We start from the raw sequence: 13387 nt of genomic DNA, 5'->3' as shown, positions 1-13387 counted from the left end.
TTACTAGGAATTGAACTCAGGACCTTGTGCTTGCCAGGCAAGCACTTATTCTACTGAGGTATCTCCCTGGCCTGATAGTGACTTTTTCATTGTATTCATCTTTTGTGTTTTAAATTAATAAGCTCTTTTATTTCTGAAAAGGTTTACAGTTACAAAAGTTGTAGAAATTAAAGATATGTATGTCATTTGAAGTGAATAATTGGATTTCTTGATGCAATATCCTATATCAGGTTTTTTTTTTGTTGTTGTTTTTTAGTGTATTTGGTATAGGGTCTACAGAGTCTCATTATGTTGATTGGACTCGTAGTCAGTCTCATATTTTCAGCCTCCCAAGCGCTGGGATTACAAGCACACACCACCACGCCCAGTCTTAATGGCCATCTCAGCACGCCCCAGGGGCTGGGGTTCAAACCCTGGCCACTGTGCTCTGTCTAAGCAGGAGCTATGGTCTGCTGAACTATCTGGCCAGCTGTCCTAGATGAGGTTTTATTTTTTTTTTAATTAATTTTTTTTTTTTTTTTGCGGAACCAGGGATTGAACTCAGGCCCTTGTGCTTGCCAGGGAAGCTCTTATTCCACTGAGCCATCTCCCCGGCCCCCATCCCTTCTCACTTTATTTTTTTTTTAATTAATTAATTTGTGTGTGTGTGTGTGTGTGGCTAGCTCAGCCCACCAGGGGGCGGGGCTGGCTGGCATGTGGTGCTGGGGGATTGAACCGCAGTCCCTGAGCTTCAGTTAAACTTGTTCTAAGTAGGTGCTTTAGACCACTGAGCCATCTCACCAGCCCCCTAGAAGGACTGATTCTTTATTTCAAAAAGACACTTGTCAATATTTAGTATCAAAGCAGTTGCGGTACTTGTTCTTCTTTTTCCTGACTGGTCCCAGGGACCACAACAAAGGAGCATACATTTTAAGCCGATAAGCTGCAGGATGTGCACTTAACAGACCTCACAGAAGCCTCACCTCAAGTGGGGACTGGGTGGGGGGAAAAAGTTCGAAAGATCAGCACACTGCCAGCCCACAGACTGGAGAGAACACTTCATAGCCAGATGGGGCAGCCATGCACTCCAACCCTAAAGAAGCAAAATTTCAAAATAATATAAAATTTTAAAAGTTTTGTGTATAAGCTATTTGAGATTTCTCCAACACAGACTAATACAAAGCACAATGAGATGGCACTTTTAGAGACAGCAGCTTCAGACCCAGAAAAGGATGAGATGAATTTCATATGGCTGAATAAGTGGCAAAAACATTTTTCTTTTCTTTCAAAAAGACAGGAAAGCAACTAAGTGGTCACCTCAACACTTATTGAGCGCCATGTGATTATTCAATGAACAGCTGGAAAAGGGGTAGAAATAGTACAAAAGTTTGGTCTCATGGATGTGGCTCAGTGGTAGAGCTCTTGCCTAACACGCATGAGTCCCTCCATGGGTTTAATCCCAGCATCACCAAAAAAAAAAAAAAAAAAAAAAAAGTCAGTCTCAGAGGTCTAAGCATTTTCATATCTTGCTCACTTTTTTTTATATATATATATATTTTAGGGAAGGGTCTACAGAGTGTTCAGGGTCTCACTACTAGATCCTACTCGTTGTGATCCGCCTGTTTACAAGCCTCCTAAGAGCTGGGATTACAGGAGCATACCACCTCGCCCAGTCTCAGTTGCTGTCTCAGTGTGCCCAGGGGGTGGGAGCGGCATGGCAGGCCTAGGAATCGAACCTCTTGCGGTGCTTTAATCTACTGATTTTACTCACTTCTGATGAGAAAAGTAACAAAAATATAAAGTTTTCCAAAGACGTGTTGAAACTCAAACCTGAGCAGCATGGTTTTGGCTTTCGGCTAACTCCTCCTGGAATCACCTTTCTGGCTTAGCTGGTACTTGGTACAGAGCTGTAAGGTCTCCACAGTGGAGTTTTTCCCTGGACTGTTTGGCTCTTGGTAAGGCAGGCCCATACTTCTTTTCTTCCTCTATGGAGAGAGCACTATGCCTTAGGTTGAGACATTACCCTCCAAAGTGAGAATGAAATTAGATTGTGGCTTCAGAGGTATTTGGAATGTTTTACAAGTGGTTTGTTACAACTAAAAGTTATTACAAATGTGTACATCACAGCATGCTTTTATTGTTTTATTTTTATAATAGCCTTAAAAATTTTTTAAAAATTTTTTTCATAATTTTATTGATAAACAGATAGCAATGAGACAGTTTCAAATCAAATCACTAACAGCATGCTTTTAAAGACACTTTGCATTGTGCTCAATTCCCTTAAATTTTGTTCCCCAAGGTGCTCAGCCTCTAGCCCAGCTGGAATCTCTGGGAAGAGGCAGACAGTTTGATGAAAAAGACAAGGAGGTGGGGGTAGGGAGTGGGGAGAGGATGTAGAAAGGAGAAAGCAGCCTTCAGTTAAAGATCAGCCCTCATTTTGAGGTCAGCTTTGGGCAGGCTGGCCTCAGGCAGTGTGTTGGGGTCACAAGGAGGAGCAACTGGGGAGGGCAGGACTGGGGAGCTGTGCATCTCATTCAGGTAAGCAGAGTCTGGTCCAGCATCCTTTGTGCACAGAGGTGCTCCTCTTGGGTGCATTTCAGCTTATCTTCCAAGTCATCAATTGTGTTTTCCAGTTTGGCTACTGATCTCTCAGCAAACTCAGTGTGGGTCTCCACTCCTTGCGTTTATCAGTAAGAATCTTTATTTCTTCCTCATATTTGTCTTCTTTTTGAAAGTACTTTTCTTCAACAGCACTCAGACACTTTAGATTCTCGTCTGTCAGTCTGATCTGCTCATCCATCTCCCGGCAATGGGACCCTGCCAGCTCAGCTGGTTCCTCTGTGCATTCCAAATCTCCTTCAATGATCACCAGCATATGAGCCACCTCTTCATTCTTCATATCTGCCACTCTGGCAATGTGTTTAGCTTCTTTAAGCTGGATTTCCTGAAGCTTCATCTTTTCTTCTTTTTTTAGGGCCCGGTTTTCAATAACCTTCATACCTCTCTCTCTCATCAGCAGTTTTCTCAGCTTCCTCCAGCTTTTGCAAGGCAGTGGCCAGGTGCTCCTGTGCACAGTCCATCTCCTCTTAAACCAGCTGGGTCCTACAGTTCAAGGAGGCTACTACCTCTGCTTCAGCCTGTTCCTGAGCCCGCCTTTCTCTCTCTGCTTCCTGCTGAGGCGTTCGGCCCTCTCCTCTGCATTATCAGCCTGCTGCTGAAGAACCTGGATCTTGTGTTTCACCACCTCGATGGTGGTGATCTCGGCCATAGTGCCCACCCAGCAACCTCTTGGTCTTGGTCCTTGCCTCCTCAGTTAGGTGCTGCCTAGATGAGGTTTTAAATAAGATTGTCAAGTGAATTTCTTTAAGTTTTTCACTTAATAATTCTTGCAACTACTATTTTATTTAAAGGTACCTTAGTGTTACAGGTCTAGATCTTCCCTCACAAATACATCACTGTAAAAGAACCAGGCATGGTGATGCATGCCTATGATCCCAGCACTCAGGAGGCTAAGGCAGGAAGATCACTGAGAGTTCAAGACTAGCCTGAGTGGCAAAGTAAGCTCAAGGCCAGCCTGAACTGCATAGTGAGACCCCCCAGAAAACTGAAAAAGCAACCAAACAATACCTAAGAAGATCAGATGTAATTTAGTAGTACAATTCATATACGTACTTTATCACTTATCTCAAAAAATGCCTTTTATTATTTGTTTATTTTTTCTGTATTTAGGACAGGGTCTACAGGGTCTTACTATGTAGGTTGGACTTGTGATTCTCCTGTTTTCACCACCCCAAAATGCTGGCATTACAGTCTTGAGCCACCACACCCAGTCTCAATCACCATTTCAGCCGGCGCGGCACACCGGTGATCGAAGCTCAGCCATTGAGCTCTGCCTTTGCAGGCGCTTTAGTCCACTGAGCTATAAGACCAGCCCAAAAAATGCTTTTTGTATTTGGACATTTGTCCTGCTTCAAGATCTAATTAAAGGTTGCACATTGTATTTAAGTATTGTGGGCCTTTTAATTTTCACAAACTTCGGAGATAGTTCTTTCTTTTTCATTACATTAAGACTATATATAGCCCTGGGAAGTTGTCCTACAGAGTATCCCATGTTGAGAAATTTGCCACTTTTCTTCATGATTAGATTCAAATCAAAGTTTTGGTAAGAAATGTCCTGGTTAATACTGTAGATTCACTATGTCACCTCAGAGCACACAGTGTCAGGAGGTGCCATGGTGCTCGGTTACAGTAGTAACTGCCAGGTTTTTCATCGTGAAAGTACGTTTTTCTTTATAATTTGTAAGTAAGATGTAGAGTAATGCTAGTCCCCAATATCCTTTCATGTAATAATCTTAGCATTTATTGATGATTCCTGTCCAAATCAGTTTTAACATTGGGCTTACAAATTGGTTTCTACAAAATTTGCATTTCATGACACTGGTTCAATAAAATACATTCTTAGGAAATCATTATTATTTGAATTTACCCTCTCTTACTGTCACCAGGCGAAAAACTTTCCAAGCAGCAGCTGCATAACTCTAATGTCATTAAGAAACTGAGAGCAAAAGACAGAGAGAATGAGAACATTATTGCAAAACTGAATAGAAAAGCTAAGGAACTAGAGGAGGAGTCGCAGCATTTGAAACAGGTGGGTGGCAGTCACTATTTTCTGTGTATAAATTGTTACTACTTCCTGTATTGGCACTTGGCTGTAGCTTATGAAACATTTGAAATGATTTCATGGGTTGTAGGAATCTTTTGAATGATTTAGTAGGTCAAGATTTTTCTTCCATTATTATTATAATTGAGATTCCTGGAACACTTATTTACTATTGTGTAATTTATTAAAAATGTTTTTGTTGTTTTTTGTAACACAGGTCCTTGATGGTAAAGAAGAAATTGAGAAACAACATAGAGAAAATATTAAAAAACTAAATTCTGTCGTTGAACACCAGGAAAAAGATGTTGGTCGACTTCAAGTAAACATGGATGAACTTGAAGAAAAGAATCGAAGTATTCAGGCTGCCCTAGATAGTGCATACAAGTAAGGAAATAAACATACATCCAACCAATTTTAGATCAGTTATCAGTTAAGATGTTGGAGAAATGTGTTCTCTGTATCTGATCTCTAGCAACATTTATAAATTTGTCTCTCTGTGAACTTATTACTAGTCAAGGCAAGTTCAACAGGAAGAGGGTCCTTCATGATAACTGGTGCTTGTTAATGTGGTAGATTCTGTGGCACGTGGAAACTTCATTGACCTGATCATGTATAGTTAACTATGCATTCAGTAAAAACTGTCAATCTCATTTTTAAGAGAACTTACTGATCTTCACAAGGCCAATGCTGCAAAGGATAGTGAGGCACAGGAAGCGGCTCTGAGTCGTGAAGTGAAAGCTAAAGAAGAACTTTGTGCAGCACTAGAGAAGGCCCAAGAAGAAGCCCGTCAGCAGCAAGAAACATTAGCGATTCAAGTAAGAAGAGAATGGTGAATAAATATTAAATTGAATAAAACAATTTATACTTTTACATATTTGCTTATGTTGTATAGCTAGGATGGATTGAACATTATATAGTGGTACAAGTGTTTCCATCATAATCTCAATGGGCATTTTTCAGAGAATACTGGATTATACAAAAGTAGTTATAAATATTTAAAACTGTTGTTAAAGTGACTTATTTTTGTTGTGGCAGCCCCGCCCCAAGGGCGCGCTGAGACAGCAGTTGTTACTGGGTATGGTGGCACCTGCCTATAATCCCAGATTTTGGGAGGCTGTAAACAGGCAGATCACTACGAGTCTGATCTAATAGTAATACCCTGTAGACTCTTCCCTAAAATACAAGAAAAAAAAAAAGTGACTTAATTTTAATAATTTTACAAGTTCTGGGTGTAACTCGGTAGTATAGTACTTGTTTACCATACACAAGTCCCTGGGTTCAATACATAGTACTACTCTACCCAAACTTGAAAATTATAGATAATCCTGTTTCCAGAGAAATGCACATAAGCTTAAGTTATTACATGTAGCCAGACGTGGTGGTGCATCCCTATAATCCCCCAGCACTAGCCTGCCTAGTAGCCAGACTGACTAAATAGTAAGACCTTCTTTAAAACAAAATAAAAATCCAAAATTTATTACATGTAATTTCAAGAGAATACATATAACTCCTTTATTTTATTTAATTTATTTATTTATTTTTTGCAGAACCAGGGATTGAACTCAGGCCCTTGTGCTTGCCAGGGAAGCAGTTATTCTACTGAGCCATCTCCCCGGCTATAACTCCTTTATTAATAAAATTTGGCAGTCCATGGTTCTTAGATGAAAGAGTAAAAATGAAATTTGGTAGACTTTGTCTTATAAAATCATTAATTGGTAGATAAATAACTTAAGCTTTTGAGTTTATTATGAATATGCTATAAATACACACAAATTTTTGTAGAGACACTTTTTTTTTGAGACAGGGTCTCACTATGTGTCTCCAGCTAGCCTTGAACTCACATGTGGTCCAGACTCGCCTTGAGCCGGGGACATGGCTCAGTGGAATAAGAGCTTCCCTGGCAAGCACAAGAGCCTGAGTTCAATCCCTGGTTCTGCCAAAAAAGAAAGAACCAGACTGGCCTTCAATGCCTGGAGATCCTCCTCCCTGGGCTTCCTGGGTGCTAGGATTACAGGTGTGTGCCACCGCACCTGGCTGTAGAGTTTTAGAGACATATACTTTAAGTTTTACTTAGCATATCCTTAAGTCACATGGTAATTCTTTAACTTTTTGAGGAACGGCCACGTTTTCTGTAGTGGCTGCATCATTTTATAGTCTCAATAGATTGAGGGCTTCATTATCTGCATATTATTACCAATATTTACCATTGTGTATTTTGGTTTTTATTATATCCCTTTTAGAAGGTACAAAGTGGTATCTGGGTGTTGTATTGATTTGCATTTGTTCTGATGATCAGTGATGATGACTACCTTTCATATTCCAATTGGTCATTTACCTATATTTCTTTTTAGTAAAATTTATTCAGATATTTGCATCTTTTGCCATATTTAATTGAGCTATTTGTCTTATGTTCTGTGTACTAGATCTTTATCACATAGGATTTCTAAATATTTTCTCTTTCTGTAGGTTGGCTTAAAGTTTTAAATATTATTTTTAAGAGTTAAATTTCTTTTATTCTCTTTTCATCCTCCCCCCTCATTCTTTCTGGTGATGGGGATCAAATCCAGGGTCTCGTACACACTTTTGCAGAAGGACAGTTCATGACCTGTTCTTTGGCAGAGGCTAGAAGGTTTGTTGGGATTATTTTTCAGCTGCCAATCAGCTAGCCAAATAAAAGGATCTGCTGGTTTTTGCTTACAGACCTCTTCAAGCTGAGTTGGTGTTGCATATAAATTTAGATAGTCCTTAGCAGCTCGTCCAGCTGGAATGGGCTCAACGCTTGCTTTCGGAAACATGAAACGAATTTCCCTTTCTGCTGCAGCAAAGTCCTTACTCCCATGCAGCATGTTCCTTAGGTCATGCTGTCTGGGTGTGTCTCCTTAGGTACCAAACTATTACTTGGTCCCAAAAGTTCTTTCCAGTAAGAGATGGTGTTGTGTCTAGCTAATATGGCAACCAGTGGTCCAGAACTCATGTGAGCTGTTAAATTTGGGGAAAATATTTTCCCATACTGTTCACATAAAAGTTATTCAGTGCTTCGGGCTGAGATGTAGTTTTCTTCTCTGAACAGTGGTGAACCCTGATCTGAGAATAATATCTTGGATCTCCTCCTCTTTGTCAACAATGTTGGGTTTGATAATGGCCAGAGTTTTTTCTACATAAATCTGAGGAGGGGGCATTGATAGCTCCATTTTGGCCTTCCTAGGTACAATCTTAGTTTCTTGACAAGTATCAACTCAGTGCGTGCCTTTCCAAAGCAGCTTGTTGCTAGGAGACTATTATTTTGTTTTGAGATACGATCGCTTTATATTGTCCAGGCTGGTTTTAAATTCAGTATGTAGCCCAGCCTCACAATCCTTCCTCAGCCTACCAAGAGCTGAAATTGCAGGCATGTGCCACCATGCCCAGCCAAGTTTTTTTTGTTTTGTTTTGTTTTCTTTTTCCTGTTCTGTTCATTTCTCTTTCTTTTTTTGTATTTAGTAGAGTCTACAGGGTCTCATTATACAGATCAGACTCATAGTGATCCTCCTGTTTTCAGCCCCTCAAGCGCTGGCATTACAGGCGTGTGCTACCACGCCCAGTCTCAATCCCTCTCTCAGCATGTAGGGGATTGAAACCTGGCTGCTGTGCTCTGCCTAAGGAAGCGCTTTAGTCTACTGAGGTATCTGGTCAGCCCTCTTCTTTTTGGGGGGTAGTAGCCTAAGTGATATTGTAGAGATTATCTTTGTACAGTTACATATATCTGCTTCTATAAATTTGTAGGAAAACAAACAAATAAATAATGTGTAGGAATAGAATGATCAGACAAAAGAACATGAACAACTTGATTAATTCTTCAAATATGTTCCTGTATTTTTTCTGGAAAATCAGTGGCAGTTTGAGTGTGTGCAGCTATGTATGACTATAGCATTTAGTTTTTGTACTTGTTATTGTTGTGAGACAGGGTCTCATTATGTTGCTCAGCCTGGCCACAGCCTTCTGGGTGTAAGCAGTGCTGTCTCAGCCTCAGAAGAAGGTTGGAGTAGTGGCACACAGCACTGTCCTGCTAGCACCAGTTTTTGTGTGTGGTTGTTTTGTTCATTTGTTTGTTTGATGATAGTGATTAAACCATTTGTAGCCTTGCTATGCTAGGAAATAGCACCTAGATTTTATAGCTCACCTACTTGCTGTCATAGTCTGCTTTATGTGATAAGCAATTATGGATATATTATCTACACAGCACTGCTCTAGAGACAACATTTCATCTGTTCCTTAACTAAGAGCACTTTTAAAAGTAGATTAGAAATATCTGTATCATTTTAGATTTACTTGGTAGATGGGATATGTGATAATTATATAAAAGCTTGTTGAGTAATATTTCATATATGAACAGTAGGTCAGCATAACACAAGTTGTGTCATCACAGGGAGTTATCAATAGTACTTCGACATTGTGATAGTATATTGCTTTTCCTCCAGGTAGGGGACCTTAGAATAGCACTACAACGTGCAGAACAAGCCGCTGCCAGAAGAGAAGATTATTTACGACATGAGATCAGTGAGCTTCAGCAGGTATTGCCACAGTTTTCCTAAATACAATCAAAAACTGTGTTTTCCTAGAAATTAAAGAATGACTCCGTCACTGGGATAGCTTATAACTTTATTTAGTATTTGCTACAGGGTTTCATTGTGAGGCTTGGACTCATAGTTATCCTCCTGTTTTCAGCCCTCCCCATGCTGGGATTATAGGTGTGCACCACCACGCCCAGTCTCGGTAAACATCTCAGCATACCCAGGGCCAGGCTGGTGTGGCATGTTGTGTCAGGACTGATCCTAGGTCTGTGCGCTTGCCTAAGCAGACGCTTAGTCCACTGAGCTCTCTCGTTGGCACTCATTGCTAACCACAGTGAGCACTCTCAGAATGTATACAGGAAAACCCTTAATTTTATTTTAAAAGTAACAATTTTGGCACTATAGAATTCTTTTATACTTAGTTTTGTTTTGTGCTACTGGGGATTACGTCTAGGGCATCATGCATTCTGTACACTGAGCTTTTTGTATTGTTTTTTGATTTATAATAGCTGGTGTATTAGTGTTTGTTTTTTTTTTTAATGTGTTTGGTACAGAGTCTTACTATACAGTTTGGACTCATAGTGATCCTCCTGTTTTCAACCTCCCCAGTACTGGGATTACAGGTGTGTGCCACCACACCCAGACTTGGTGGCTGGCTCAGCACACCCGGGATGGGGTTGGCACTGTGGTACCAGGGATCGAACCTGGGTCCTTGCACTTACCTATGCAGCCGCTTAGACCCGAGCTATCTCCTTCCCAGTTTATTAGTGATTATCAGTCTTAAGAGTATTGTAGGACAGATAATTAGTGCTTGATTTCTGTGACTGTACTCTATTACTCTTTAGTCAGTAAACATGCATTGAAAAAGCAAGGAAATACAAATTACACAGATCTTTCTGTTTTTATAAATACTTAAAAATATTTGGAGCTGGGCATGGGTGATGCATGCCTATAATCCTAGGGCATGGAAGGTTGAGGCAGGAGGATCTCAGCAAGTTTGAGGCTTTCCTAGGCTAGATAGTGAGTTCAAGACTAGCTTGAACTACATAGCAAGACCCTATCTAAAAAAACAAAAAACAAACAGAACTTTGGATAAGAAAGTAACTACTAAGACGCTTGAATGAATTCTTTCGTTTTTCACCTTCAGATAACCATAGATTAGCTTAGAAATACTGTGTGAAAGTACTTAATTTGATAAACTGTGCAACTTTTTATACTAGAAGAATTCAATAAAAAAATTTCATAAAAGACAAGTAATTTTCTCTTGAAATAATAAAGTTTCCCAGAAATCTCAGATAAACTTTAGCACTAGTATTTTCAGAAATTTTATTGCTGTCTATGGTAGTGACTTGAGAGTTTGTTGATTCAGAGACTCCAGGAAGCAGAGAATCGAAATCAAGAACTGAGTCAAAATGTTTCCTCAACAACAAGACCTTTGCTTAGACAAATAGAAAATTTACAAGCAACCCTGGGGTCGCAGACATCATCGTGGGAGAAGCTGGAGAAGAGTCTTTCTGACAGACTTGGTAATTGCTTTAGTACTTGTTTCTCACAAGTTTTCTTTTCTTGTTTTTAGAATTGGGATAATGTAAAATTAAAATTCACTTGATTTCATGGTTACATTTAGTGTCTTTGTGTGTGTTCCTGTGAGTGTATGTCGTATATGTAGATATTTTTTATTTTTTATTTTTTTTATTTATTTTATTTTATTTTTTTTGTGGAACTGGGAATTGAACTCAGGCCCTTGCGCTTGCCAGGGAAGCACTTATTCTACTGAGCCATCTCCCCGGCCCCCAATATTTTTTATTTTAAAAAGAATAGAAATGATACAGAATTTCTAAACAAGATAATAAGATATTAACAATGGTTATTATATTCCATATTGTTATCTTCAAAGTAGTTGCTGAGTTCAAGTTACAGGCATGCAGAATTGATCAACAATATACACACAAACCATTCTCTTCAGTGAGCTAATAGAAATTAGTATAATTATCTTTGATATTTTGTGTGTGTATATTGTTTTTTTTTCTTTTCCCTTCCTTCTTTCTCCTTTCCCACATCCCAGTTGTTCTTTCCATTTGAGCAGTTTCTTTCCTTTTCGCAATGTCCTTGTGCGTTTTGGATCTTATTTACTCTTTCAGTTTCTTAGACTCTGGATACAATATGATTTTTACGTAGGCAAGTCTGATTTATTTCACTTAGGAGTATGATCTTTAGTTGCATCCATGTACCTATAAAAGCCTAGAGTTTTCTTTTTCTTTATACCTGAGTAGTACTCTATCATACTAAAAATTCTACATCTTTTTTGTCCATTCTTCAGTGCATGTGCATTTGGGTTGTCTCCAAGACTTAGTTAAATACTGGGCTTCTATAAACATGGGTGCACACATATTACTGTGATACGATATTTTTAATTCTTTTGAGACAATACCCAGAAGGGGAATAGCTGGGTGAATGGGACTGCAAATCCTAGGGTGTTTTTTTTTTTTTTTTTTTTTTTTTTTTTCAGAACCGAGGATTGAACTCATGCGCTTGCGCTTGTCAGGGAAGCGCTTATTCTACTGAGCCATCACCGGGGGCAAGAAATGTTTTCTGAGGGAGGAAAACTTCCGACAATCTGACAGACTACAGGAAGAATAATCATAAATGAAATGAAGGTGGCCTTTAAATTTAAGGAAGTGTTTTCACTTAATTTAAACTAAGAAATATGCAAAATTAAACTTAGAAAAAAACACTTCTTGGCTGTTAGGATGGCCGAAATCCACAATGCACTCAAGTGGAGGGACAGGCCATTAACAGATAGCCCCACCTTTGCTGTGGGGATGGGAGATGACCAAAGGCGGGTGGAAGGGAATTGATAATTTCCAGAAAAATCACACATGGATTCATTTTCAATTTAGCAAGCCCGTGTACTAGCAAAAATACTAAATTATTAGCTATATTGAAGCAATATTTATAATGATAAAAGATCAGAAGAGCAATGTCCAAAAACAGAGGACTTCTTAAATAAAAACTGATTCATGGGGCTGGTGAGATGGCTCAGTGGTCTAAAGCACCTAATTAGAACAAGCTTAGCAAAGCACAGCGACTGAGGTTCAATCCCCCAGCACCACATGCCAGCCAGCCCCGCCCCCTGGTGGGCTGAGCTGGCCACATACACACACACACACACACACATAAATAAAATTTTTTAAAAAAACTGATTCACGCCATGAAATACCACACAATAGCAAAGACCAAAGTTAATCACTACATTTATACATGAAATGATCTCCCAAGTTAAACCTACAGAAGTGTACAGAACAGGGCCAGCCAAATAGCTCAGTGGATTAAAGCGCCTGCAAGCAGGCACATGGGCCAGGGGTTCGATCCCCACCCCAGGGGCACACTGAGACAGCAATAGAGACTGGGTGTGGTCATGCACCTGTAATCCCAGCTCTTGAGAGGCTGTAAACAGGCGGTTCACTACAAGTCCAATCTAATAGTGAGACCCTGATCACCCTGCAGACCTTTCCCTAAAAAAAAAAAAAAAAAAAAAAAAAAGGCGTACACAATTAGTATAGCTTGCTAACTTCCTTGTAAGAAGGGAGGAAAATATGAATTTATACATATTTTGCTTTTATTTAAAAACACTGGAAGAATAAGAACTAATAGAAATGGCTATCTGTAAGGGCAGAAAAAGATGTGGTTACTTAGAAAGGGAGCTGATGGAAGTGATACTTCTCTGCCTATGTCCAGCTATGTGGCTTTGTAATACTGAATGTTTCACATTTTCAAAACATTAAATCTAGAAATGCAGCCACGAAAATTTAAAAACAGATATATTAACTGTTATGTCACTTCGTATAGAACTATAGAAAATAATTACTTCAAATGGCTACAGAATATTTTGACTGTATATCCTTCAAGAATTGTAAGACAAATTAATATACAACAAATGAAGAGCTGCCAACAACTTCTGTGCTCTTTCTGAGGGTACCAGGAATCAAAGTTAGGACCTGGAGTTTGCCAGGCAGGTGCTGTGCTGCTGGGCTGTGGCCCCGGCCTGGAGCTGCAAACAGCTGTTAACTGCTACTCAGGATTTCTACTGTCAAAAGCAGTAGTGTGTAAGAAAAATATAACACTGCATGCTAAGCTATAAATGTTCTGTATTAAAACAAAGCAAATACATAACTGAGCTGTTGTGGTTAAGAAGTAA

The 13387-nt window shown here is 39.4% G+C and overlaps 1 protein-coding gene and 2 pseudogenes across 1 annotated transcript in view; 1 reads left to right on the top strand and 2 right to left on the bottom strand.

Moving 5' to 3' along the window:
* Tmf1 (TATA element modulatory factor 1) overlaps positions 1-13387 on the top strand; it is a 38483-nt gene that overhangs the window by 13767 nt on the left and 11329 nt on the right. The window contains exons 6-10 of the mRNA XM_004629487.2: positions 4485-4627; positions 4857-5023; positions 5298-5454; positions 9097-9189; positions 10559-10715. Coding sequence (XP_004629544.1) covers positions 4485-4627; positions 4857-5023; positions 5298-5454; positions 9097-9189; positions 10559-10715 — 717 coding nt within the window. The remainder of the gene's footprint in view (positions 1-4484; positions 4628-4856; positions 5024-5297; positions 5455-9096; positions 9190-10558; positions 10716-13387) is intronic.
* Positions 2260-3254, bottom strand: LOC105741955 (annotated as a pseudogene).
* Positions 7162-7830, bottom strand: LOC105741954 (annotated as a pseudogene).

The sequence above is a fragment of the Octodon degus genome, unplaced genomic scaffold (assembly GCF_000260255.1).
Source record: "Octodon degus isolate 3935 unplaced genomic scaffold, OctDeg1.0 scaffold00030, whole genome shotgun sequence".
Taxonomy (NCBI): Eukaryota; Metazoa; Chordata; class Mammalia; order Rodentia; family Octodontidae; genus Octodon; species Octodon degus.
This window is presented reverse-complemented; position numbering and strand designations above follow the sequence as displayed.